Source organism: Onychomys torridus, chromosome 2 (assembly GCF_903995425.1).
Source record: "Onychomys torridus chromosome 2, mOncTor1.1, whole genome shotgun sequence".
Taxonomy (NCBI): domain Eukaryota; kingdom Metazoa; phylum Chordata; class Mammalia; order Rodentia; family Cricetidae; genus Onychomys; species Onychomys torridus.
In genome coordinates, this window is record NC_050444.1 from 144,288,470 (window position 1) to 144,315,177 (window position 26,708).

The 26,708-nt window shown below is 53.4% G+C and overlaps 1 protein-coding gene across 2 annotated transcripts in view; it reads left to right on the forward strand.

Annotated features, from left to right (window-relative positions):
- The window catches only part of Sdc3 (syndecan 3), a 32,232-nt gene extending 23,066 nt beyond the window's left edge, over positions 1–9,166 (forward strand). The window contains exons 2-5 of one of the 2 annotated variants that reach the window (XM_036178231.1): positions 179–296; positions 1,676–2,298; positions 4,622–4,910; positions 5,589–9,166. In XM_036178231.1, coding sequence (XP_036034124.1) covers positions 179–296; positions 1,676–2,298; positions 4,622–4,910; positions 5,589–5,755 — 1,197 coding nt within the window. In that variant the 3' untranslated portion in view covers positions 5,756–9,166. The remainder of the gene's footprint in view (positions 1–178; positions 297–1,675; positions 2,299–4,621; positions 4,911–5,588) is intronic. The other variant, XM_036178232.1, reaches the window with a different exon arrangement.
- Positions 9,167–26,708: the final 17,542 nt, after the last annotated feature.

Sequence of the window (26,708 nt, forward strand, 5' to 3'; positions counted from 1 at the left end):
TGGTAGGGGAGAGTACTGCTACCATGGCCTTGGGGAGGTGGGAGGTGGCCATCCGCCCACACCCAGCTCTCTGTAGCACATATGGGTCACTCTACCCATGAATGTGCCCGCTGTCTCTTGGGCCTACACAGGCCGATGGTTGGGGTGCCTATCCCTGTGCCTGTCTGCACTCTCCCAGGCTCAACGCTGGCGCAGTGAGAACTTTGAGAGGCCGGTGGACCTTGAGGGCTCAGGGGATGACGACTTGTTTCCTGATGATGAACTGGACGACCTCTACTCAGGGTCGGGCTCCGGCTGTAAGTAATCCCCAGGTTCCCCTGCCTGTCTCTGCATCCAGCAGCAGCCCAGGAGCCTTTAAGGCTACTTGAGTGAGTCTTGTCCCTGTGTGGAGGTCAAGACCTCAAGAAGGAAGGGGGCAGAGCATCCTTCTGGGAGGGGGTAGGCTAGGGGAGCCTTCAGAGTCCAAGACTCTTGTCCCTGTGTCTGTGTGTGCAGCCTGGGCCTGTCCCCAGTGCTGTGGCTCCTGCCCTCTGGCTTGTTGGAGACATCCACTCAGTAACTCAGTGTCCCTAGCTCTGCACTAATTATATAGGGAGGGCCATGGGAGGTCCTCAGCAGGGATGACTTTTTGAGCCAGTTTGGACCGGGTGGCCCCTTGGTCCATGAGCAGTGGCCAAGCTCAGAGTGAGGGTAGCATTACAGAAGGGCTTCAGGGACCTGGGATTGGGTTGCTGGCTCTGTCGGGGGGAAGGCCAGTCGGCTACAGGTCAGGCCAGGTGAGGGGCTAGATCCGCAGCTCTACCCCAGCCTTATGGCCAGGCAGCTGGGTGACTTCTGACCCCTTGCAGCCCATGTCTTCCTATTTGCTGAGGAGTTTGCCTTCCTCTCGTAGGCCCTGGGAGGTAGGGACAGGAAGTCAGTGTGGCCTTGGAGATGGTAACTGAGAGAGGTGCTGAAATGGGCCCAGCTAGGGGATGGGTGCGTGTGTGGCGAGATTGCCCTGGCCCATGCTCCTGTGCTGGCTGCTCCGACTCTGCCTCTAGCCTCCCCCAGGTTGCTGCTTCTGGTTGTCTCCTCACTCACCTGTGCCCTCCTCTAAAGTCTCACGTCCCTGCTCTCCCTCTGGCCACCTGCTCAGCCCTCAATGACCCCTGCTCCTCTTGGCTTCTTCCCACATCTCTTCACTCCCTCATCTCTCCCCCTCCAGATCCCTTATCTTTCCCCCCCTGAATCATTCATGTGACCTGGGAAATGCCCCTCAAGAAGGCCTCATCCCCTCCGGTCCTCTGCTCATGTCTGGGAGGTGGGGTAACTCAGGGTCTCTTCTGCCTTGAGTTTGTGCAGGGGATGCCCTTGGCGCTGGCTTTTCCCAAGAGGCCAGGCCTTGTTTTCCTGTAACCCTGAGTGGATTTCCAGACAGAGGCTTTAGTCACCAGTTGCTAGGACTCAGAGTGGGTTGGCAGAATCAGGGCAGGCTGCCCGGAAGTGGTGGCCCTCTCGAGGATTTTGGCTAGGCACAGGCTAGCTCATCTGGTCAAGCCACCTCCTTTCTCTCCTGTTTTCCTGGGAAAATTGGTTAAAGAGGGATGTACTGCTGGGAAGGCAATGCCTGCCTGGGGATCTGGTGATGAGGAGCACCCACTCCCCAGGGCTCTCCCTCTCCCTACCCCCCCAGACTTCGAGCAGGAGTCTGGCCTTGAGACAGCCATGCGGTTTGTCCCCGACATGGCCCTGGCTGCACCTACTGCGCCTGCCGTGCTGCCCACCACAGATATCCAGCCCGTGGATACCCCGCTTGAGGAGCTCCTTTCTGAGCAGCCCAGCCCGGAACCAGTTACCAGTCCCCCGCTGGTGACAGAGGTGACAGGAGTCCTGGAAGAACCCAGCCAGAGAGCCACCACCGTCTCCATCACCACATCTACCACCGCTGCCACCACTACAGGGGCCCCCACTATGGCCACAGCGCCTGCCACGGCAGCCACCACTGCTGCTAGCACTCCCGAGGTACCCCCTGCCACGGCCACCATTGCTGACGTAAGGACCACCAGCATACAAGGGCTGCTGCCTCTTCCCCTGACCACGGCTGCCACAGCCCAGGCCACTACCCCAGCAGCACCCTCACCGCCCACGACGGTGGCTACCTTGGACACGGAGGCCCCGACACCTAGGCTGGTCAACACAGCTACCTCGAGGCCAAGAGCCCTTCCTCGGCCAGTCACCACCCAGGAGCCTGATGTTGCTGAGAGGAGTACCCTGCCATTGGGGACCACCGCTCCTGGACCCACGGAGGTGGCTCAGGTGAGGACATTGGGAGAGTGCAGAGTGCACAGGGGTGGGGCGGGCGGGGACCAGGAGGTGCCAGGGGTGAGCCAGGCAAGGTGGGTCTGGTGTATATACTGGATGTAAGCCCCTGGATGGGGTTGGGGGAAGTCAGGGAGCCAGGGCAGGTGGGTGGGGTGCCTAGACAGGGGCCCCCACTATGGCCACAGTGCATCCCCACAGCATTTGTGGGGATGGAGTTGGGGAATGGTGGGTGGGCCTGGCTGGGAGTTCAGGTCAAGAGCAGGATTATGAGATTGTCAGGCTCGCCAGGTCAGGTCGCCAGGTCGTGCTGGTGCACTTCTTCAATCCCTGTACTCCAGAGGCAGAGGTGGGCGGATCTCTGTGAGTTCGAGACCAGCCTGGTCTACAGAGTAGCTGCAGCCAGAGCCTCAGAGTGAGACCCTGTCTCAACAAAACAAAACAAAACAAACACAAAGAGAAGAATAGAAAAGAGGTTATCAGCCTGGATTTAAACCCTCTACTGTCTTTTTTCCTTTAGTCTTGAGACATTAGTTGGTGGCTGGTCCCTTCTCTGCCTTCATTTCTCTATCTGTGAGGGAAAGACCAGAGAAAGTAGTGGGCGTGGTGGCCCACACCATAGTCCTAGCACTGGAGAAGCTGAGGCAGGAGGATTGCTGCAAGTTCAGGTCAGCAACCCAGTAAGACTGTTTCAAAGACAGAGACAGTGAGACATTGTTTGCACACGGCATTTCCTGACACTTGGAGCTCGGAACAGTGAATGAGCCAGCTGCTCAGCTGTCGGCACTGTCATTTTCGACATGGTTGATGTCATCATCGTGACCTGAGGGTGACTGAGTGGGTACTGTGGGGGAGCACCTGGCTGCCAGGTGCATGGTGCTTTCCCGAGTCCTTCTGCCACCCCACACCCTCCCATCACGGGGATGTGATCACCTCTTTTCACAGGTGAGGCAGAGGAAGCCATTTTTCTAGGTTCCTCAGGTAGTAGTTGAATCAGGATTCAAATTGTGGTTGTGGGCTCCTGAATCTGGGAGCTCCTGAATCTGGGGGCTCCTGAAGCTGGGGTCCCCTGAAGCTGGGGCTCCTGAAACTGGCCAGGCTCCAGGGCCAGGCTTAGGCTGGGAAGGGCAGGGGACTGAAGGGAAGAGCATGGTGAGGGTCATCGTGGGAGAGAGAGACACTAGGAGACTGCAACCTGGCCTCTGCATGTGCTCATGTGCACAGGGAGCCGGTGTGGGGGCACATGCCTGTGATTCCAGCACCTGGGAGATAGAGGCAGGAGGATTAGAAGTTTAAGGTTGTCCCCCACTGTGGAACCAGTTCTAGGTTAGCCTGGGCTACAAGAAACCTTCGCTGGAAAAACAGGGTGTGTGTACCAGGCTGAAAGGAGAAATGGTGACTCTGGATGCCACAGGGCACCCTGCCATCAGCCTCACAGGGGCCCTGGGGCTGTGGCGTTGCCCTTGGAGCCCTGCAGTCCTTCTCAGGCCCCACCAGCCCCGTAGGAGACAGGCCCAGCCCTTCCTTCAGAGAGGGGGCCTCGCCGCCGGAAGGGGAAACAATAGTAGGCTGTGGAGCCCAGGCCAGAAGCAGGTGTAGCCGCCCTGTGTGGGACCTGTCCTTGCCAGACTCAGGCCCACCCTCGCCACACCCTCGTGAAGCAGCTGTACACCCCCCCACCTCCCCCCACCCCACCAGCAGCTCCTACAGCCCAGCCTCTTTCCCTCAGCTCCCAGCTGCTCTCACCTCTGCTGTGGGGAGCTGTACACTGCTGGTCACCGGGTTGGTTTGGGGATACCTGCTCATACTCGGCAGGTTTGCTCATGGACTGGCTTCCAGGTGAAGGGACCTACTCTGCCTTATGTGTGGGGAGAGAGCCAGGCTTAGCCGGCCCCAGACCACCCCCTCTCCTGGACAGGAATCGACCAAGGATTGTTCTAAGACAGCTGGAGAGGAAGTCATGGGGACAGGATGGGGACAGGATGGGGACAGGATGTGGCCGTTCTGACAACAGCTATGTGAGGTCCAGTAATTGGAAGTACAGACCCCGAGTCAGATAGGTCTAGATTTCAATTCTTCTTCCAGCGTGTCTTAACTGTGTGACCTTGAGAAAGTCACGTAACCTCTCTGCGGCCTGTTTACCACTCGGCAAACTGAAGATACGAATCCCTTCTTTGTGGGGACAGTGCTGTGCAGAGTGCACTGAGGACTAAGCATGGTGAATGCTGGCCCCACCTGGTGGAAGTGTGGTGGGGGTTTGTGTGTATGGCTTCCTGGGAGTAGTTGGTCTTAACCCCAGGTCATACCACCCTTTCTGCAGACCCCGACTCCAGAGTCCCTTCTGACCACGGTCCAGGATGAGCCAGAGGTGCCAGTGAGTGGGGGGCCCAGCGGGGACTTTGAGCTTCAAGAAGAGACCACACAACCCGACACAGCCAATGAAGTGGTAGCTGTGGGAGGAGCCGCGGCCAAGCCCTCACCTCCACCGGGGACACTGCCCAAGGGTGCCCGCCCAGGCCCTGGCCTCCACGACAACGCCATCGACTCAGGCAGCTCGGCAGCCCAGCTCCCTCAGAAGAGCATCCTGGAGAGGAAGGAGGTGCTCGTAGGTGAGGCCAGGTTCCAGGCCTGGGGCAGGGCTGGGTGTGGGTTCCTGGGAAGCAGGGGCTTTATCCCAGAACCTCTCACCCATTCCTCTCTCCATCTCCCTCCTCCCTAGTGGAGTCTGTTCTTTCTATTTCTCTCTCTCTCTCTCTCTCTCTCTCTCTCTCTCTCTCTCTCTCTCCCTCTCTCTTTCCTTAAAGCCTCTGACCCTTCCATAGACTCTGACTTTGGACCCCTGCTTTTTGGGGTCACCCCGATTGACCCTGTGGGACTTTTTTTTTCCCCAGGTGCTAATCTCTGACCTGTCTTTTGGCTTGACCTTTGACCCAGCCTGACCCAAGGCCTTGATTCAAGGCTTACCCTGGTGGGATCTCCTACGTCCTCATGGAGACAGAGGGAACCATTCGGGTGGTGTTGGGGGAGGGGCCTTCCTTCCTGGTGGTTGTAGGGTTATCCTCTGACAGCCCATGGTATTTGACACTGACAAGGACCAGAGCACCTGCCTCCCTCCTGGGGACGGTGTGACCAGTCAGTGTGTTGAGCCCGTGGGAAGGAGTTGGTGATAGTGGGCGGCACCAGTACTGTCCTCTCCAACTCCAGACCCGGGGTCCCTAGCCTGCTCGGCTCGCATCTTCTCCCTCTATGCTGCCTCTGAGCTTTGACCTCTGTCCCTTTCTCCACAGCTGTGATCGTGGGTGGGGTGGTGGGCGCCCTCTTCGCCGCCTTCCTGGTCACACTGCTCATCTACCGCATGAAGAAGAAGGACGAGGGCAGTTATACCTTGGAGGAGCCCAAGCAGGCGAGCGTCACGTACCAGAAGCCTGACAAGCAGGAGGAGTTCTATGCTTAGCAGAGCCACAGCGCCTCCTGTAGCCAGCTTGCCCTGTCCCTGGCCCCACAACAGCCCAGACCTGGGCCTGGACAGGAGCCTGGCCCTGCTTCCTTCTGCCCAGGCCGCTAGCATAACACGGACGGTCGGTCCTAAGAAACAGGGGCGCTGCCATCTGCCCCAGACTGTGCCCTTCTGAGCTCTTCTCTAGCCCCACCCCCTCCAGCCTGGGGCCTCAGGATCTTGTGTCCCATGGACAAGAGGAAGGAAACCCCAGGATGCTGGGAGAAATCGGGGCAAGGCTAAGATGGCCCACGGCGCTTGCTGATGTCGTCTTGCTACAGGGGCCACTGTGCTGGCTTCCTCGACCAACACATGGCACACCTAGCCTCCCAAATCAAAATCATCCAGATGCTGCAGCCCTGAGCTGTTGTCCCAAGGCCTTTTTGGGCGGGAGGGTGCCCTCTGTCACCAGCCTGAGCTCGTTATGGGGTCACTGTCCCCTCCCCTCTGCCCAATGCACACGTCCCCAGGCTGCACCTCCTTCTGCATTGCCTCCCAGGGAAAGGGCTTCCTCAGTGCACAGGGCAGCCAGTGGTGAGAGAGGCCACTCTGGTGCCCCTCTGGAGAGGGGATTGCCACATAGCCTCTGTCAGCCACTGCTATACATCCTGTAACGTGTTCACACAGAAGACGAAAACATACCCAGTCTTAATCACCCAGCCAGTGAAACATCACACACATGCACCTCCTTCACACAGTGCTGAGACACCCTGACACTTCTGCCATGCAGGCCCCTGTCATCATCACCAGTGGTGACCATGCCACCTTCCTCCCACTCTATTTCTTTACACACATACTTTGGTCCTGCACCCGGCTCCTAACCATCCGGGTCACTGAGGAAGGCAGGGCCAAGTTGTAGGCATCAGCCCATATTGGGTCCCCCAGAGTCTCACCCTATCCCACTTGGTCCCCACCGTGACACCTATACCAGCCACACTGACGCTGATTCCAGCTGATGTCAGACACAATCCCACACAGATGCAGTCTCCCTCCTTACTGTGGCTCACAGAGAGGGAGGTTTGGGGCTAGTCTCCACCAGCCACATCTGAAGGAAGAAGGCTTGATGCCCCAAGCCAGGCTGAGGGCTGGGAAGGGAGCTAGGATCTCCCAGGACCAAGGAGCTGTGTGGTTGTCCCTGGTTTTCTCTTACCCCTTTCTGCTCTGAGCCAGGAGCTGTCTCTGCCTCCCAGGACACATGTTTCCAAAGTGCCTGTGAGGGTGTGCCTCCGCCCAGGCCCTCTGTGTCCCCTGCCTCAGGCCTACCCACCCTGGGTCCTCTGTGGACACAACTGACCAGGCAACTTGGCAGTTCTGGTGACAATTGGATCGACCCACAGCCTAGCAGACTCATCCCAGTGCCGTAGGCCTTGAGAGCAGTTGATGGGGACAGGGGTGTCACAGGCCCCAAGTCTACCTTCCTGTCTTTGTTACCCTTAGAAGTGGGGTTGTTTCAGAGATATTTTAAATGTTGGGAATCACCATTATCTTTTGGGGAAGGGGGTGTGTGCCACGAGAGTTCTTAGCACCAAAGGGGTGGGGCTTAGGTTACCCTTGGCCAGCACCTCTCCCCCATCTCTCACACATGTCCCAGGTTCAGTCAGGTGACCACCTGTTATTTCTGTTTCATTTTTAAGATTCCTCGACAGCAGACTTGGGCAGAGTGAGGACCCCCATCTGGACAGTGGAGGCAGGGTCTAGGCAATCAGCACCGCTTGTCTTTCTGGGGTGGAGGTGTCCCACTGTCGGGCTCTGTTGCTCTGTCTTCCAGACCCCATGACTCCCTTGATGGGGCTTAGAGTTTTGTTGGGAAGCCAGTTGGCTCAGACTTTGAGGAGAGGGAAGGAATGAGAGGGGTCCTAGGCCCATGAGACCTGGAGGAGGGAGCATGGCCAAGGTCTTTCCTGAAGCAGGAGAGCTGGGTAGGGAGCAGAAGAGAGCCAGTGCCCCAGCCCCTATCCTCTACTCCCTGGTGGGCTGCTGTCTTGGGGACTGGAGCTTTGGTGGGGAGGCTTGGGAGCTGGGGGAGGCAGCCTCCAGGTGCTCAGCCCACGGGGACACCGGGACCAAGGCAGGAGAGCCCAGCTTCTGTGATAGAGCCCACTTCTCACATCTCAGGGTGGCTCTGGCCTTGGGGCTGTGGATTTGGCCCTCTGGTCCAGCACTTTTCTGTAGCCTCAGCATTTGAGAGAAGAGGCTGTGGGCCTTGTGTATGGGGCCCAGGCCCCAAGGCCAATGTCTAGGCTTTATGCCTGTGAAATTTGACCTGAAGGTTAATGGTGTGAGCAGCCCAGATGCACTGGGCCAGCCTGATGAGGCCAGGACGATTTAAGAGAGCTCAGTTCAAAGGGTGAACTGAGGCTCTGTCTAGTGCAATGTAGGTGCGGGGTCCCCACCCTGCCCCGGAAACAGTGCGGTACGTGCAGAGCCTGTCCAAACGAGTCCAGAGACGCCTCCGTGCTCCTGGGAAGGTGTTCAGGACGCCAGCATGCCTGGAAGCATAGTGCACTCTGAAAGAGAGGCGTTTGATGTGTCTTCTCCAGGCCCTGGTTTCCCAAGAGAAGCAAGACATGCTGAGGCCAGAGAGCTGCAGAGCTAGGCTTCGTCTCTCTTGAGGGCCAGACTAGGGACTCTATGTGCAAGATTGATCACCTTTGGTTGTCAGAGGCATGTGGGTGATAGCCGGGACTGGCTGGGCAGACCTGCAGCAGAGCTTAGGGTGCTGGGGCCAGTCCCCCTGGGCTTGGCTTAGCCATCCACCAGGCCTCCAGGCTGGGGCTCCCTCAGAGAGCAGAGCCAACATAGCTTTTGGGGCAGGGATGGCTGCCTAGGCTGCCCTGGCTTCCCCCTAGGATGTGCCTCCCCAGCCTTGGTGACTGTAAATAGAAGCCCACACTGTACAGATTTACAGAGAGGCCCAAACTGGGTCCAGGAGTCACCATCTGAGGGGCTGATGGCCTGGCTTCCCCCCAGGTGCCCTCTGGGCTCTTGGGTGTGCCTGGCCCCAGCGTGGTGAATGCATGTAAATACTTTTCGTAGACAGTGTGGCTCCAGAGAGCCCCCTGAGACAGTGCCCCCCGCCCCACTGGTTTATCCTCTCTCCTGTACAGAGCCTTCTCAGCCCTTGGCAACCAGGAATGGGGTTTTCTCCCCTCCCCAGGCTCCTCCTCCCCTTCCCTTCCCTATAACCTGTTTATTAACCATCCCTGTCCTGAGTTCATGGCCAAAACTTAAATAAGGAATGGAGAGGAGACAGTTGGATAAAGATACCAAGGCCTGGTCCACCCCACCACGGGTGCTCACCCACGCCTGCCTTGGGAAGGCTGCAGCTTGCTTTGTTTTGTTTTCTGTTTGTTTTGTTCTGTTCTTTTTTTTTTTATTTTTATTTTATTTTTTAACATTTCCCTGTGCTGTGCCCATTTATAAGAGGAAATAAAATTAAGCTGAAAAGATGCAGTGTGGTCCACATGTGAGATGAATAATGGTTTGCTTGGGGGGACAGCCACATTCACCTTGTGCCTGAGCCACTGTCCCTTTGGGGAGATGGAGCATGACCCAGGGGCAATGGATTAGTGCTCAGCTGGGAGCCTTGAGGTGAAAGCTGTGGTTGGTTGAATGCAGAGCCAACAGTGGTAAGTGTGGTTGGGGGGGGGTGTATGTGACTGTGGTTGGGGGGGGGTTGCAGTTCACCCCCAGGGGGAGACTCCAACTTCAGGCCGCAAAGAGAATCTTGGACTATAGGATGTGGAAACGAGGCACGCAGGAGGAGACTGTGTGTTTGGGGCCTGGTGTGCTCATGCTTGTATCCAAGTGGCGGCATTTCCCAGCCTCTGGCTCCAGGCAAGCCCTTCTGCCTTCTGAGTCCATTTCCCAAGCCACAAAGTGGGATGATCATATGTCCCCTGTGGAGCGGGTAAGGGCTCCCCATGGCCAGCCTGCTCATGATGTGTTTGAAGACAGAGTAGAAAGAGCAGGGCCAGGAGCCCCCATGTTTCTGTGGCCTGGCTGACCGGACACAGGGCTGGGCTCTTCCCGTTTCAATGGAGGCTGCTGTGCTGTCCCAGTGACCGTTGTTCATGCTCCGCTGGGGATGTACTCAGGGCTGTTTTGCCCCAAGGCAGGGGATAGATGGTAAGCATGGGTGCCTCATCACAGTCTGCCCTTCTCCAGAGGAACCGCCTCATGGCTTGGGAGTTTTCCCTCAGGAGATGGGACACCACCTTGGGTAGGCTGGAGCCTAAGGCCTGGGATCTGGCCCCTCTCCCATGCCTCTCTCTCTCTTTGCTCTTTTGCTAAAGGTTCTCAAAATATCTACTCTGCACCTTGCTTGTGCTTGGAACTGCAGGCCAAGAGGCCACCAGGAGGGGCCAGGGAGATGGCCTAGTAGATAAAGCACTCACCACACAAATGCAAGGACCTGAGTTCAAATCCCAAGAACTCATATAAAGCCAGGTGTGGTAGCTCTTACGTGTCGTCTCCACACTCATACAATGGAATGTGCAGTGGAAATGGAAGTCTCTGGATGCTTGCAGGCCAGCTAGCCCGGTATACTCAGCAGTAAACAAGACATCCTGTCAAGCAAGACTGAGGCAAGGTCTACACACACACACACACACACACACACACACACACACACACACACACACACACGAAACAGGCCACCACCAGGACAGACCTACTTTGACCTTCAGAGGGGCTACTGAGGAGACGAGCCATAACCAGCGTCAGACTGTGGTGCCACTAGCCAGGCAGAGTTTTCTCCTCAGCAACCACTGCCGGCTTTCCTCACTGCACAGTCATTCTGAGACGGCTCCCCAGAACCCAGGGCCTCACTAGGGGGACTTCAGGTGGCTTGTTTCCAGGAGCCACCATCAACATAGCTATAAAGTCTGACCAGACCTGCCACTGGAGGTTCTGACAGAGCACTGGGCAGGCTGGACAGCCAGAAGCCCGCTGGACTGAAGGGGCTGGTTTCTGAAAATACAAAGCCAAGTCCATGGGGCTGTTCATCCAGGAAGCTTCTGGAAGATAAAGTTGTCCTGGTTTTAAGTTTCTTGGGTCCAGTGACTCCCCATGCACCATTTCCCTCCCCCTCGCCCCGCCTGCCTTCCAACCCCGCTGAGTTTGAACACTCATTTGTCCTCAGCTTGGCGGGCTCAGTCTTGGAGCAGCTGTGTGCACTTGGGCATGCTGTCTTCCTGCTCTGAGCACAGGGTCCCCGTGTGTGCACAGAAAGGCCTGGGCTTGGGGGCCACGCTGAAGATTCACAGATGTAGTATTCTAAAGTACTAAAGTCGTTGACTGGAGTCTGGGCCTGTGGCCATGGGCAATGGGACTTGAATCACTCTGCAGTGTCCGGCTTTTCACAGATCTAGCTCTGCTGTGACTAGCTATGTGACATGAGCGAGTTGCTTCAACTCCAGGGGTCAGTTGTCTCACCTGTAAAGTGGAGACTGTAGAGGTTGTCTGGTGTGCACAGTGATTAAACCATATTAGGTCTGCAGGAGACATTGGACAGGTGGGGGCTATTATTAGTGTTGCTATTATTGTGGCAGTGATGATGGTGATGATATTGATAATTGTGATGATTTGATAGTCTTTATGCAGTCCAGGCTGGTCTTGAACCTGTGGCAATCCTCCTTCCTCAGCTTCCCAAGTGATGAGATCACTGGAGTCCACCACTATTCCTAGCTTGGCCTGGCATACTATTTGCCGAATGAATACATGTCCCTGAACCTGGGCAGGGGTCAAATGACCAATGTTTACTGTGGTGGAGACCCTCACTTGGGCCCATGAGAGCCAAAGTTCATCTGGAGCCCCACCCACTCTTAGGCCTCACAGTGGGCCAGGCATTGTAAGGTGCTGGGGCCTCCCCTCTGGGCCTCTGGATGAGTAGCAAAACTGAAGGAGAAGGAGAAAGAATGGTTGTTTGTTTCTGTTAAGTCCAAAAGGTCACAGGGGCCAGCCTGAGCCTCCTTGGGAACAGAGTGTGCTCAGCTTCCGGAGGCCACCCACCTTGTTTCTGCTGGGCTGAGGGTGGGCTGCAGGCCATTAGAGGGTCTAGACTGCTTATTGTCAGAGCCTCGTCTCTCTCTGGAAGGAAGGAGGCTGGGCCCACTGCAGGAATGGAGGAATTGGGTTAAGGATGGTGAAGGGGACCAACAGGCAAAGGCACCTGGGCAGGCTCCCAGTTACAGCTCTCTCCACTCCAGTCTGCACTGACCTTGCAGCATGCATTTGTAGATGGAGAAACTGAGGCTCCAAGAGCAGGAATGCAAAGCCCCACATCTGCAAGAGGATGTAGGGGACCCATGCCCATGCTTAGTTCCTTCCAGCAGACCCCCCCCCACGCCCACATCTCCTCCCTCTACTGGCAGCCAACTGTGTGAGTGTGGGCATGTCACCAAGTATCTCTGAGCCTCAGTGGCTTCAGAGCCACAGAAGCAGTAGGTGTGATTGAAAGGCCGAAAAAACACAACATGTGAAAACATGGGGGCTTTTCCCTTGTCAGTGCTCACCCACAGGCTCTGTCTGCTTAGCTCTTGCACAGAGTTATCAATCCCATCCTACAGGTGAGATTGGCCTCATTGGCAAAACCCAAGCTATGAAACGTTATCAGATTATCCACTTTCCTCAATAAATTATGTATAAAAAAAGAAAAAAAACTCAGACTATATATACAAATATATGTACATATACATATTTATTAAAATAAAATCGAGGGTCTGGGTGATATCTCAGTCAGTAAAGGGCTTGTCTTGGATGAGGGTCTGAGTTCAACCCCCTGAACCCAGATAAGAGGCCAGGCATAGTGGGGTGTACTTGTAATCCCAGTGCTAGGGAGGCCGACCAGGTTAATCTCTAGGGCTCACTAGCCAGACCGTCTGGCCTGATTGGTGAACTTCAGGCCAATGAAAGATCCTGTCTTAAAGGAGGTAGACAGCATTTCTGGGGATGGACACTCTTTCCCTTCCCTTCCCTTCCCTTCCCTTTCCTTCCCTTCCCTTCCCTTCCCTTCCCCTCCCCTCCCTTCCCTTCCCCTCTCCCCCTCTCTCCCTCTCTCCCTCTCTCTCTACCAAGTTTTTTCTTTTGGGCCACCGACCAGCTCCCAAACCATGACACAGAGACTTATTATTAGTTACAAATATTAGGCCTATCTTAGGCTCATTTCTGGCTAGCTCTTTTAACTTAAGTTAACCTGTTTCTCTCTATCTACCTTTTGCCTTGGGGCTTTTTACTTTTTACTTTTCTTTCCTTTTATATATCTAACTTTCCCTGCTTTTCAAGTCTGCTGGCTTGGCATCTCCCTTGTTCCCCTCCTCTTCCTTCTGAGCCTAGATTTCTCCTCCTACTTATTCTCTCTGCCCACCAGCCCCTCCAATCCCTCTCCTGCCTAGCTATTGGCCATTCAGCTTTTTACTAGCCCAATCAGGTGCTTTAGGCAGGCAAGATGAAACAGATGTGACACATCTTTACACAGTTAAACAAATGCGGCATAAACAAGAGTAACACACTTTTACACAGGTAAAGTAGTATTCTGCAGCATAAACAAATGTAGCACATCTCTGCCCAGTTAAACTATCATTCCACAGCATCCCTCCCTCCTATCTTTCTTGGTGCATGCATGAATGCATGTATGTGTGCTTGGCTCTGCATTAGTGTGTGGAAGCCAGAGGTTGGTGTCAGGTGTCTTCTTCTATCACTCTCCCTCATTTGTTAAAATTTTTATGGATTATTTGTTGTGTGTGTCTGGGTGTTTGTGGGAGTGCACATGTTCCACAGTGCACATGGAAAGGTTCAGGACAACTGTGAAAGCCAATTCTCTTCTTCTACGACATGGGTCCTGGGGATTGAACTTGGGTTGTCAAGCTTAGCAGCAGGAGCCCTTACATACTGAGTCACCTTGTGTACATTCCTCCTTTATTTTTATTATTATTTTTAGGTTTATTTATATATTTTATGTATATGAGTGCTCTATTTATATGAATGCCTGCATGACAGAAGAGGGCATAAGATTCCATTCAAGATGGTTGTGAGCTGCCATGTGGTTGCTGGGAATTGAACTCAAGACCTGTGGAAGAGCAGCCAGTGTTCTTAACCACTGAGCTATCTCTCCATCCCCCCTTCTTTATTTTTTAAGACAGTCTGTCCATCCATCCATCCATCCATCCATCCATCCATCCATCCATCTATCGTCTATCATGTATGTATGTATGTATGTATGTATGTATGTATGTATGTATGTATCTATCTATCTATCATCTATCTTTTTTCTGTCTGTCTCCCTCTCTCATTGAACCTGGGACCCACCATTTCAGTTAGACTGGCTGGTCACTGAACTCTAGAGATCTGCCTGTCTCTGCCCTCTGCTCACCTTCAGTGCTGGGGTTACAGATGTAAACTTCCATGCTTGGCTTTTTGTGTAAGTTCTGGGGATTCAAACTCAGGTCCTTATGCTTGTGCAGTCACTGAACCATCTTTCTAGCCTTACATTCAAAAACATATATATTTCTTTTATATCTATATCTATATCTATCTATCTATCTATCTATCTATCTATCTATATTTATCTATCTATCTATCTATATCTTATAGTACTAGGTCTTGAACCTAGAGTCTTAGGCAAACACTCTACCAACTGAGTTACATCTCAGCCCTATGTTTGTATTTTAACTTGTCCACATGAGAGTTCTGCCTTTTAACAAAGAACAAATTCATTCCCCGGGGCCAAGGGGAACTAGAGGGGTTCCTGTCCCATTAGAAGCAGAGCTGCTTGCCCTCTGTCCCTGATGTCACTTCCCAGTGTCATACTGTCATCAACTTTATACCACCCGTTTCCAGTTGGTCAGCACCTCCGTGGCCCCATTCTCTTTCCAAGTAAGAAAAGCAACCCTCGAGTTGGTCTCTGATGGTGGTAAATCTGCACAGACCCTCGCAGACAGCCATGGCTTCAGAGACCGCTTCCACAGAATAATGAGAAGGATCCTTCCTGAGGCCTCCCTGGGCTCCTGGGATCATGACACTGACTTTGTGCCTGGGTTCCTGGGAACTCCTGACCCGGCTTCTGGGACGATGTCACCGTCTTTGAAGGGTGTGTAATTCATCTCTTTCTCTCATCCCATTGCCAAGGCCCTGCCAGGTCTAGATTCTCATCATGCTTTGCTGTAAATATTGCTGCTAACCCTCACCAGCCAGACATGATGTAAGAAAGGAGACACAGATCCTTCCCGGTTGTCCAAGGGGATGGGGGTGGGGTCATTCCATATCCATAGCCTCAGCTTCTTCCCCTGTATAGTGGCACTGTGCCTCTTGCCAGGCATAATTCAGGCATCTGTTTGTGTCAGGCAATCAGAACAGTGCCTCTGGCGTATGTTAGGTATTGGATGTTTTTCTTCTCTTTCTTTCTTTCTTTTTCTTTCTTTCTTTCTTTCTTTCTCTCTCTCTCTCTCTCTCTCTCTCTCTCTCTCTCTCTCTCTCTTTCCCTCCTTCCCTCCCTCCCTCCCTCCCTCCCTCCCTTCCTTCCTTTCTTCCTTTCCTGACACAGTTCTCTATGCTACATTACTATGTAGCCTAGACTGGCCTCAAACTTGAAGCAGTCCTCCTGTCTCAGCCTCCTACCTGCTGGCATGACAGATGTGCACTACCATGCCTCGCTCTCTTTTTATTTTTCAGTTTGAGACAGGATCTTACTAAGTTGCCCAGGCTGACCTTGAACTTGTGATCTTCCTGCCTCAGCCTCTGGAGGAGCTGGAATGATAGACCTGTGCCAACACACCCAACTTGGTTGGGTTTTGAAGGCTGTTCAGGAGATCTCAATGAAAGGAAGAGAGAAAAATACTCCCCAGGAGAAGAGACAGGAGTGTGTAAAGCGCTTCAGCATGTGTGAAGATGGACAAAGTCAGAGTCAAATTCCAGAGTGGCTGGAATTTGGGGGTTACTGGGGAACCTAAGGAATGCCATGCCGATGGACTTGGAGTTTATAAGCCACCTTGTGTGTGTGCTTTCTGTACAGCCCACAGGGAAATAAGAGGCTGGGCTGCTGGTTCCCCAAGTAGACTGCTAAAGTCTCTGGACAGTGATCATTAATACCTCTCCCCCTGTTGTTTCTCAAAACTGGTTTTAGGAGCGGGCGTGCAGGTGATACTTAGGCAATACTTCTGTGTAAAAGATTCAGGTGTCCCAGGTTGTGCCCCCTGGTGCTGTCCACGGTGCTAACACATGCTCTAGGCATTAGGACCATGCAACCCTGGTGGGCTCCCTGGCAGTCTAGGGTGTGTGCTGGGATGTGTGTGTGTGAGTGCATGTGCATGCATGTACACACACACACAGACACATACATACACACATGTATGCACCAGTGTGCAGGCATGCCTCTTGGGATCAGGACAGGGTCTCCACTGCCACAGCCTCAGAAGGATCATCTAAAGCCTGTGTTGTTAGGAAGGCAGGTCTCTGTGCTTTATCTGGCTAAGACTTCGTGCATGGACCAAAGGCAGGAATTGAAGCCAGACAAAAGCCTGGTACAGGAATTGAGGAAGGTGTTTGCTTTTGTTTTTCTTTTTCTTTCTTTCCTTTCCTTTTCTTTCTTTCCTTTCCTTTTCTTTCTTTCTTTCTTTTCTTTTCTTTTTCTTTTTTTTTTTGACAGGGTTTCACTCTGTGGCCCAAGATGGCTCAGCCTCCAGGGTACTATACTAAGATTTCAGGTCTCTCCCATGCCCAGGCCCTGTGAGAAGTTTTGAACGTGACATTGAGCATGACGGAGCTGGGCGTGGTGGTACACACCTGTAATCCAGAATTCAGGAGGGCGAGGCAGAACAATCCCAAGTTCCAGGTCCCTCATTGCAAGAATAAACCTGGAAAGGAGAAATTGAAGTCTGAGTCACACCCAGGCACCAGAGGCCACTCAGAAAGGAGAGAGGGGCTGAACACACAGACATGCCTTCCTAGAGGAGGAGGGACCTGAGCTGGCTTTGAAGGGCTCATAAAGGGATGCAGGCCAGAAGGGGAGGAGCCTGGGCATAGGTGACAGGTGGGGGTAGCTGGCTGCAGAGCAGGGTGTGGGAATCCCTGCCTTTCTGTCCCCCTTTCCTCCTTGTCTCCTCTTAGAGGCTCATCTGGGTGGGTGGAGTCTGGCTGTCTCTGGCTAAGGGAGAGGCTGGGCTGGACATAGCTTGCCTAGGCCCTTCCATTGTGTATGAGGCCTGGGCAGGAGCCAGAGAAGGCTCCATGGAGCCCTTTGTTACCCACCAGATACTCTGGTGGCCTCCAGTTCTTACTAACTCTAAACTCAAGGCCATGTCCTGGAGACAAGTTTGTCTCCCTGGGCCTGGCTGTGATGTCACAGTTGAAGGAGGGGGAGAGGTAAATGGTGGTGGCCTTCTAGGCTGGCTGAGGGCTGATAAATTACCTCTTGCCCTCAAGGCTCAGCAATTACCAGCCCATTAAATCTTTTAACCCTGGGAAGCAGGGACGACTGGAGCCTCTGGCCCCAGAGAATTCAGAGTAATGAAACCTTTTATAACAAACCCTTTGGACTAACCCACTCTTAAAATTCATAGACTCAGGGGGCCAGGGTGGCTCCAGGGTAGAGCACTTGTCTAGCATGCATGAGTCCCTGGGTTCAATCCCCAGCACTACACAAAACCAGGCATAGCAGCACATGCCTATAAACCCATTGCTCAAGAAATAAAGGCAGGATGATTAGAAAGGAGTTCTAAGTCATCTTTGGCTATGGAGTGAGTTTGAGTAACTTGTCCCTCTGGCCCAGTCCACTGTTTCCATCTGAAGCTGAAAGCCTCAGAAGCACTTCCTTGGTGAGGCCCAGGGCCTTGACCCTGAGCGAGCCCTGGCTCCCAGTCCCTGTGTAGCCTTAGCCAATTTATTGAATCTCTCTGGACCTCTGTTTCTTCGTCTTTAAAAGAGCAATGGAAATCCCCTCCCCTCTGTGTGCTCCTAGGCAGAGGACATGGCTTCACTGAGCCACTTCCTCCTATGGGCATGCCCCCTCCAGTGGGTAGACACTCTGCCCATCCTCAGCTGCAAAGACCATTACAGGGAGTCACTCTTAGCCTGGCTGGTGTAATATAATGCTGGAAGGGAAGTTCCTAGCCCTCTGTAGGACAGAGGGCTTCATCTTGTGAGCATTGCTATTGTCTTAGTTAGGATTACTATTGCTGTGATGGAACACCATGACTAAAAAGCAAGTTGGGGGCTGGAGAGATGGCTTAGAGGTTAAGAGCTCTGGCTGTTCTTCCAGAGGTCCTGAGTTCAATTCCCAGCAACCACTTGGTGGCTCACAACCATCAATAGTGAGATCTGGTGCCCTCTTCTGGCCTGCAGGTGTATATGCAGGCAGAACATTGTATCCATAATAAATAAATAAATCTATTTTTAAAAAAAAGCAAGTTGGGGAGGGAAGGGTTTATTATGCTTATGCTTCCAAATCACTGTTTATAACCAAAGGAAGTCAGGACAGGAACTCAAACAAACAGAGCAGGAACTGATGCAGAGGCCATGGAGGAGTGTTGCTTACTGGCTTGCTCCTCATGGCTTGCTCAGCCTGATTTATTTTTTAATTTTTATTTTTTTTAAAGATGTATTTATTACATATACAGGGTTCTGCGTGCATGTATCCCTGCAGGCCAGATGAGGGCACCAGATGTCATTACAGATGGTTGTGAGCCACCATGTGGTTGCTGGGATTTGAACTCAGGACCTCTGGAAGAACAGCCAGTGCTCTTAACCCCTGAGCCATCTCTCCAGCCCTCAGCTTGCTTTCTTATAGAATCCAGGACCACCAGCCAGGGATAGCACCACCCACAATGGGCTGGCCCCTCCCACACCAATCACTAATTAAGGAAATACCTCACACCACTGGGCAGTGGTGGTGCACCTCTTTAACCCAGGACTTGGGAGGCAGAGGCAGCTAGGTCTCTCTGAGTTAGAAGCCAGCCTGCTTTACTGAGCAAATTCCAGGACAGCCAGGACAACAGAGAGAAATCCTGTCTTGAAAAACAAGAGAAAAAAAGAAAATGCCTCATTGCTAGCTCTTATGGAGGCATTTTCTCAATGGAGGTTTCTCCTTTCAGATAACTCTAGCTGTGTGTCAAGATGACGTAAGACTAGCCAGCACAGCTATTAATGGTCAGCAAAGGCACTGGAAAGCCCTCCACACTCGTGTCTGAATGTGTGTAGGCGCACACTGGGACATCATGTTTGCAAAAGGCAAAGCAGGGGCCCAGAGTTGAGCTATGCGCTTGGATTGCAGCTTCTTTTCCGAGGTCTCCCCAGGCATGAGAGGAGTGTTTATGGAGCATCCCTCCTCCCCGCCCCTATCCCTTCCACCTACTACCCCCTGCCAAGCAGAGATGAGATGCTCCAGCCAGCATGGGAGCCCAGAGCCGCCAGGCTGGGCCTGCAAGCCCAGCCTTATTATATTAATGAGCATCAGGGTGAGGATTACCACTAATGAGATCAGTCACCAACCGAGCTCCCCCCTGCCACCCTCAGCCTCCAGTGGAGCGTGTGAGGCAGGCACTGTGTACCCAGGCCTATTCCATCTTTTCAAAGCCCTGGGAGGGGCTAACTCAGTTGGTAGAGCATGATACTCTTAATCTCAGGGTTGTGGGTTCGTGCCCCACATTGGGCACCAGGTAAAGTGATAACCCACAGAAGCCTGGTCAATAATTTATTAAGGGATGGATGGGAATTACCACACTCACAAATACAGAATGAAGTGCACTGTTGCCTCCTCATCCCAGCTCATCGAAATGTGGCATCAGGAAAACCTCCATGTCCCACAGAGAGAGTGTGGGACCCTCCTCCTCAGTTCTTATCCAGTCATGTACTCAGAGAAGACCATGCCCCACAGAGAGCTAGTCACCCCAGTACCATTGGGTTAAACAGATGGAAGTCCCACAGCACTGGGCCTCAGGGAGGGTCTGTCTCACTGCATGTGTGTTGCATTTGCATGCTTGCTCTTTCTCTGTCTTTTAAATGTTTCTTTACTTATTGAGTGTGTGTGTGTGTGTGTGTGTGTGTGTGTGTGTGTGTGTGTGTGTGTGCATATACCACAGTGCATGCATGCATGGCGATTAGGGATGATTTATAGGGGTCGGTTTTCTCCTTCCACTATGCGGGTGGCAGGAGTCCTCGGCTGTCAGGCTGTCAGCAAGCCCCTTTACCCACTGAACCATCTCGCTGGCATTGTTCTTTTTCTCTCTTTCTATCTCCCCCCTCCTCAGCCTTTTATTTTGAGTCAGGGTCTCTCATGGCTGCCTTGGAACTCACATCAATCCTGCCTCAGTGTCCCTTCATGGGATTACAAGTACTGTCATGCCTGGCTGATCACATATTAGTTTCTCTGTCCCTAAAAGCACTTGCAGACATTTGCACACCAGGGCATTTGACTGTCACAATCTCATGAGGAAGGCAATCTCACCCTCCCCAAGGCAGGAGTGGAGTGTGGGGGCAATGACTAGGCCTGATCAAGGATTTAATAGCTGAGTTACCTTGTTTGTTTGTTTGTTTGTTTTTAACCTTAGGGCTCCCTTTTCTCCCAGCAGTCATCATGCTGTGGCTCTAGACTCTTGGCTGTTTCTCTCGGCAGAGTTGAGGGATAGCCATAGGCCTTGGTACTGTTCTCTCATCTCAGGCGCTTTGGTCAGGCCGAGCTCTATGGCACAGCTTCTTGATACCACCTATCAAGCAGAACTGAGGCTACCACTTAGCTATTCACCCCACAAACCTCTGTCCATTTTGGGGAGTAGAGTCAAGCCTTTCAAGATACACTCAGGGAGTTCAGCTCTCAGCCAACCTCACAGACAACCCAGTGACCTGCTCAGGCTCTGGGGACACCAGGAGGGAGACACCATACCCTGTGAAGCCTTCCTTCTCACAGGCAGTCACTGTGATGTGTCATGATGACACAGTCAACGAGACTGTAGGGATCCATCTCTGCTGAGGAGCCACACCGAAGGATAAATAGCTTCTCTTCTATTTAAGCCAGATGTTCTAGGTTTCTGACTTAGAATCTAAGCTAACTTCCTGTCTAAGAGGCAGAAGGCTATAACCTACTGGGGTGTGGAATGATGCTGGGATTTGGGGAGACCTGTTACATCCACATCTGGTGAGTCTGTCCAGGTGTTGTTTCTCCCGCCAGTGGGAAGACCAGAGTTGGCTTGGACTTGCCGGAGTGCAGCCTGCTCTGCATCCTGGATCAGAAGGAGTCCAGCTTCACATCTGAGCCTGGGAGTCAGGCCTTGTGGGCTGCCTGCAGCCTGCTTCCTCTTGATTTCCAGGTACTCCTGGGAAATGGATTCTCCTCTGTCCTCATAGTCCAAGGCCTCAGGGTCTTATGAGGGTGGATTTAGGGAGGAGTGAGAGATGATGGGGAGGTAGCCTGGGTAGGGAATGGGATGAGTGTTAGTGGAAGTGTTAGGGTAACTCCATGTAGTTAAAAGGGAGGTTTATTTTGGGGGGTAACTTACAACAAATAAAAGGATAGGTTACAGGGTCCGGGAGAGGTGAGGTGCAGTCCAGCGGTGTTCTCTGAACTCTGCTCCGTCTACCATCCAACATCCAGGATCACCAGGAACCAAGAGACCCGGCACATCCGGATCTTGAGTCTTAAGGGCTCTAGTCTCTGCCCCGCCTCAGGGACAGGCCATAGGTAGGTGTGACAGTTACCGAAAGCCTCACTGGGGTAGTACTTCCAGGTCAAAACTGGAACAGCTACCCACTACAGATGAGCAATGACAAAGGAGTTGTGCTGCGGACCCTCCTCCAGTTACAAATGACAGGAGTCCAGTCAGGCACCCGTATGTATCAAATCCTGGGGTGATGCCTATGGGGCAGGTGGGCCATGGCCCAATGGCTCTGCTGGGAGAGGGGAATGTCCTGATGGCCAGGCCTGAGTGACTTGTCTGGCCTGGGGTCATGGAATCATGTCATAAAGGAGGCAGGCACACTAAGAAGGAGCCATGTCTTCTGGTACCCGGGATGTGGATGGCAGAGGGGACACATGCTGGATGTCAGATGGTGGTGGAAGGCAGGAGAGTTCACAAGGGTGGGAAGTGGGCTGGCCTGGCAGGGAGGGGACAATGGTGTTCAAACATGATATTCTGGGGCTTCTCTTTAGCAGAGAGTGGGGCATCGGAGGTGGGGGTGGGGAAGACAACACCTTTTGCTCTTCAAGGAGGACGAGAAAAGTAGCCATGGAACTAATGATTCCTGAGCAATGTCTCCCTGCTTGTGTGTGTTTGTTTGTTTGTTTTGAGCTAGGATCTCACCATGCAGCCTTGACTGCCCTGGAACTCACTATGCAGACCGTGCTGGCTTCACACTCATAGAGATCCTCCTGCCTCTGTCTTCAGAGTGCTGGGATTAAAAGACATGAGCCACTACATCCAGCTTTTTTTGTTTGTTTGTTTGTTTTCTGAGGCAGCATCTCACTAAGTAGCTCAAGTTGGCCTGGAACTGGCCATTCTTCTGCCTCATCCTCCTGTCACATGGACACTCATGGACACACTCACCCAGACACCCCCTCACACACACTCACAGACACACCCTCACACACACACACACACACACTCACACACACAGACACACACAAACACACCTACACCCAGACACACCCACCCCCACCCCCACACACAGACACACACACACACACTCACAGACATACCTGCAAATATATACTTAAAGACACATGCACACTCAGACACTCCTAGACACCCTCCCATCCATACAAACACCCCCCCCCAACACACACACAAATACTTACATGATACACAGCCACACTCACAGGTGTGCTGCAAAGAGGCCCAGAAAGCAACCTGGCTGGGATGGATCCCCAGGGCTTTCCCTTTCTGGGACATTTTCCTGTGTCCAGCAGTGCCTGGGAGCCAGCCTGTGACCTCCATTCCTGTGGCTGGGACCACACCTCTGGCAGCAGGAAGCATATGGTCCAGTCTCCGACTTTGGAAGCCAGAGGTGGGTCCTCCGCCCCTGAGAGGAGCTGACACCCAAGCCTCACCCAGGGAGCTGCTCCTGGGTCGTCTTCCTGTCACTCAGGTGTCTCTCTTACTGTGTGTGTGGGTGCTTTGGTATAAACCCTGGGGGAAGGGAAGGGAGGGGATCCATTATTTATGAGCTACCCCAAAGGTCTTCCCAATGTGGGTACTCTAGTTCTGAGCACATAGGAGATGTTCAACACACCGCTGTGGAATGAGTTCACAGAGGAGATGCCACCAGTGCTACCTGCCGAGAGGGACCTGGGCGTCCTCAGGTTCCAGGGAACAGCAGCTGAGTGGCATAAGTTTTCAGCCTGGTTCCCTGGAGGTCCTCTATGCCCATTACCGTGATTATTCTGAGTCTCCCTTTCCTCATTCCTACAGTAGGCTGCTGGTAAACATTGAGGTGGGCTAGAGGAGCCACAGGGGACTGCTTAAGATGAGAGACCCCTCTTCAGCACAAGCCTGGGGTCTGCTCTTTGCACCTCTTTTTTTGAGAGAGAGAGGGGAAGAGAGAAAGGGGGGTGAAACTCACTCATTTTGAAATTCTGGTTGGCCTATAACTCACCAGATTGCCCTGAAACTCAAGGTGATCCCCTGCCTCAGCTTCCCAAATGCTGGGGTTCAGGTGTGCCTTCTGCCTTGACTTCCCACTTTACTTCCTCAGAAAGGACTGGGCAGCGCAGGGGAAGAGGACAAAGAGAATCCTCTGGGGTGATAGGTGACAAGCTGGGGACCTTCCCTGGGTCTTGGGTCACTTTTGAGGTCAGCCTTGGTCACTTGGTCCCTATTCTCATTCCTCTGGGTTCCCCAGCTCCAGTCTTCTCTGAGTCCCTCCTGGGCTGGGCTGGGGGCCTCCTGTGGGGGGTGACCCCAGTGAGTCCTCTCCCTAAGTCTCTTTGTCTGCATGATGAGGATGAGGACCCAGGAGTGTCAGGAAGCAGATGACAGATCTGGGGCCGCAGATGCCACTAACTCAGGGATGGGTCTGTCCCATGAATTCCCTACAAAAACTATTCAGAAATGCTACCTTGGGGTCCCTGTGTGGATAAACTGTGTTCCCCACCACCACCTCCAGATGCAATCCAGGTGCTGACCTCTGCCATCTGAATGTGGCCTTCTTTACCGGACATTTTCTGCAGATGGGATCTAGTTTAGATGACATCACTGCAGGCAGGGGTAGGTTGAGTGACTACTGTTCCTTAAGGGGACATTTGGACACACAGGGAATGAACAGCAGAGGCAGAAGCTGGAATTTTTCGGCCACGGCCAATGGCGTGGTGAGAGCTGGGAGGCAAGCTTGGGCCTCATTCTCCCTTGGAACCCCAAGGAGGAGCCAGCCTTGCCCCAGCTTTGGCTTTCAACTTAGCCTCCCGGACTGGGAGAGAATGGATGCCTGTTGTTCGAAGTTACCACGCTGGTGGTAGCAGCTCTGGGAAGTGCATAAAGCTGCCATGTCAGAGATGAAGAAACTGAGGTCCAGAGAGGTCAAGTCTTCAGCCCAGGACACACAGCAGGATGGTACTGAAATCAGGGCTGACTCCAGGGCTGCTTGGCAACCAAGTTCCTTTCCTGGCCAGAAGTTGGTGAGATTAGCCAACTTGTCTCATGGTTATTTGTACCCAGGCTCCACACCGTGGGTCTACCTGTCCCCAAGGACAACTACCAAGGTGCTGGTCAGTGAGTGCATGTTCAAAGCAGACACATGGGGCTGGCAGGAGACCCCATGTCACCCTTCTCAGGGCACAAGTAGGAGCAAGGAACAGATACCACCAACACTCTTGTCTGAGGTCACCAGACCCTGAGGGACAAGCTCGGCTTCTTACAGTGCTCCCATGAAGGAGAGAGTACATTTGGTGCCTACAGCTCTGAATGAGGCTGGCCTGTTCCCAAAAGTTTCAGTCTTAACCCTCACCAGCTTTGGAAACCGAATGCCTCACCTCCACTATCTTAGTTTCTACATCTGAAAAATGGGTATAGGCTCCCAGGGCCTAGGGTGTCGGGAGGGAGCATCTTGGGGGCACTGTAGGGACAAAGGATCCTTGTTCCTGCAGCTTTCTCACCCACACAGGCTGCAGGATGACGCAGGGGAGGTGCCTGGGGACAGATTCCACCATAGCTAAGGGGAGGAGAGGGGAGGGAGGCAAGGGAGGGGCTTCACCCTAGCCTCACATTCCCTCGGGAAACAGGAAGTCCATGCTGCCCAGGCGCTGCCCTGGCTGCAGGAAGCCAGATGACCCCTTCCTCTCCCATCTCCCTCCCAGCCCGGGAAGGAATTCACTGTACTGTCAACAGCCCTGCCCGATTTTTGTATACAACTAAGCGGGGTGGGGGTGGAGCTTCCAAGGCACTACACAGACCCTGGTATTCTGCTGGGTGACTGCTGAGGCTGAGGAGAAGGCACCTGCCTCAGGCCACACAGCACACAGGGGCAGGCGTGGGTAGGAGTTAGGAGCTCGCATGCTTAGTAGTCATAACGTCACGGGAGGACATTGTGTCACCTTCACATCTTGTGGAGCAGGCACACTTTACAGATGGGGAAACTGAGACCCAGGCTGTCCAAGCACCTCCTGAAGTCACACAGCCAGAGGGTAGCTGAGTCAGGACCTACACCTGTCCAGTTCTGAAATGGGAACATGGAGGTCTAGCCTGGGAAAAAAGGTCATGTCTCAGATCACACAGAATGCCAGCAGCAGGCCTGGACTACTCCAGCCCCTGTGATGGATGGATGGCTGGGTGTGAGTCTCCTCTACAACTTTACCCACGGAAGCCAGGCTGCTTCGCAGTGGCCGTGTGCTCCTGCTCTCCCCATGGGGATGCCACAAGATCTGTATGGTGCCTGGCTTCCAGGAGAGTCTTCAGCGTGACTGTAGCTCTTTGCTTCCTGCTCCTAATGCAGACGAAATGCTAGGACTGTGGCAGCCGTTCTGTGATAGTGAGGCTCCTCCCCTGAAGATGAAGGTACATGTGATGTGGGAGGGGGCTGAGGTATGAGAGGGAAGGGGCAGCGTGGCATGAGCTGCACCTCCCCCAGCCTGGTGTGTCTGTTGTTGTTTTGTGGTGCTGCTGTGGCCTCCCCCTCTTCGCCCCTCCCTGCCCGTCTCCCCCTTCTCCTCTCCTTTTCCTCTCCCTCCTCTCCTTTTTCTTCTTTCTTCTTTTGAGACAGGCTGACCCTGAAATTACTGTGTAGCCCAGGCTGGCCTGTAATTCTTGACACTCCCATTTGAGTGTCTTAGGTGCTAAGATGATAGCCATGAGGCGCCACACGAGGCAAATGGCGTCTAAAGCAGAGCACAGAGGTTCAGAGGTATGAATCAAAACTGAGATCACAGAGGTCCGGTAAGAGCTTGTGGAGGGAAAGGGCCACAGAGAGGGGTGATTCCATGGTCTCAAGGAGCCCACAGCTGACCCCTGTGTAGGCAGAGTGTTCCATAGGTACAATTGGACAGCCATGGAGCACCCAAGGGCCACCAGGAGCATGGGCTGAGGGTCCTGTCATGCTGTTCTGAGACAATGACAGGACAACAGGTCCCAAGTACTGTCTGACAGACAAGTGCTGAGATCCAGGATGCTCCACAGAAAGCCAAGGTGCTCCATGGAAAGCCAAGTTGTCCCATAGAAAGCCCAAGTGTTTCATGGAAATCCAAGGTGCCCCATGGAGAGTCCAGGTGCTCCACAGAAAGCCAAGGTGCTCCACGGAAAGCCAAGCTGTCCCATAGAAAGCCCAGGTGTTTCATGGAAATCCAAGGTGCCCCATGGAGAGTCCAGGTGCTCCACAGAAAGCCCAGTGCCCACTTGCAAGCTGAGGAAGAAACATCCTGGGCAGGATCTTCTATTGAGCAGATGGCCTTGCCCTGCTGTGTGGTCTGAAGCCAGCTCTTGCCCTCTCTGGGCCTTGGTGG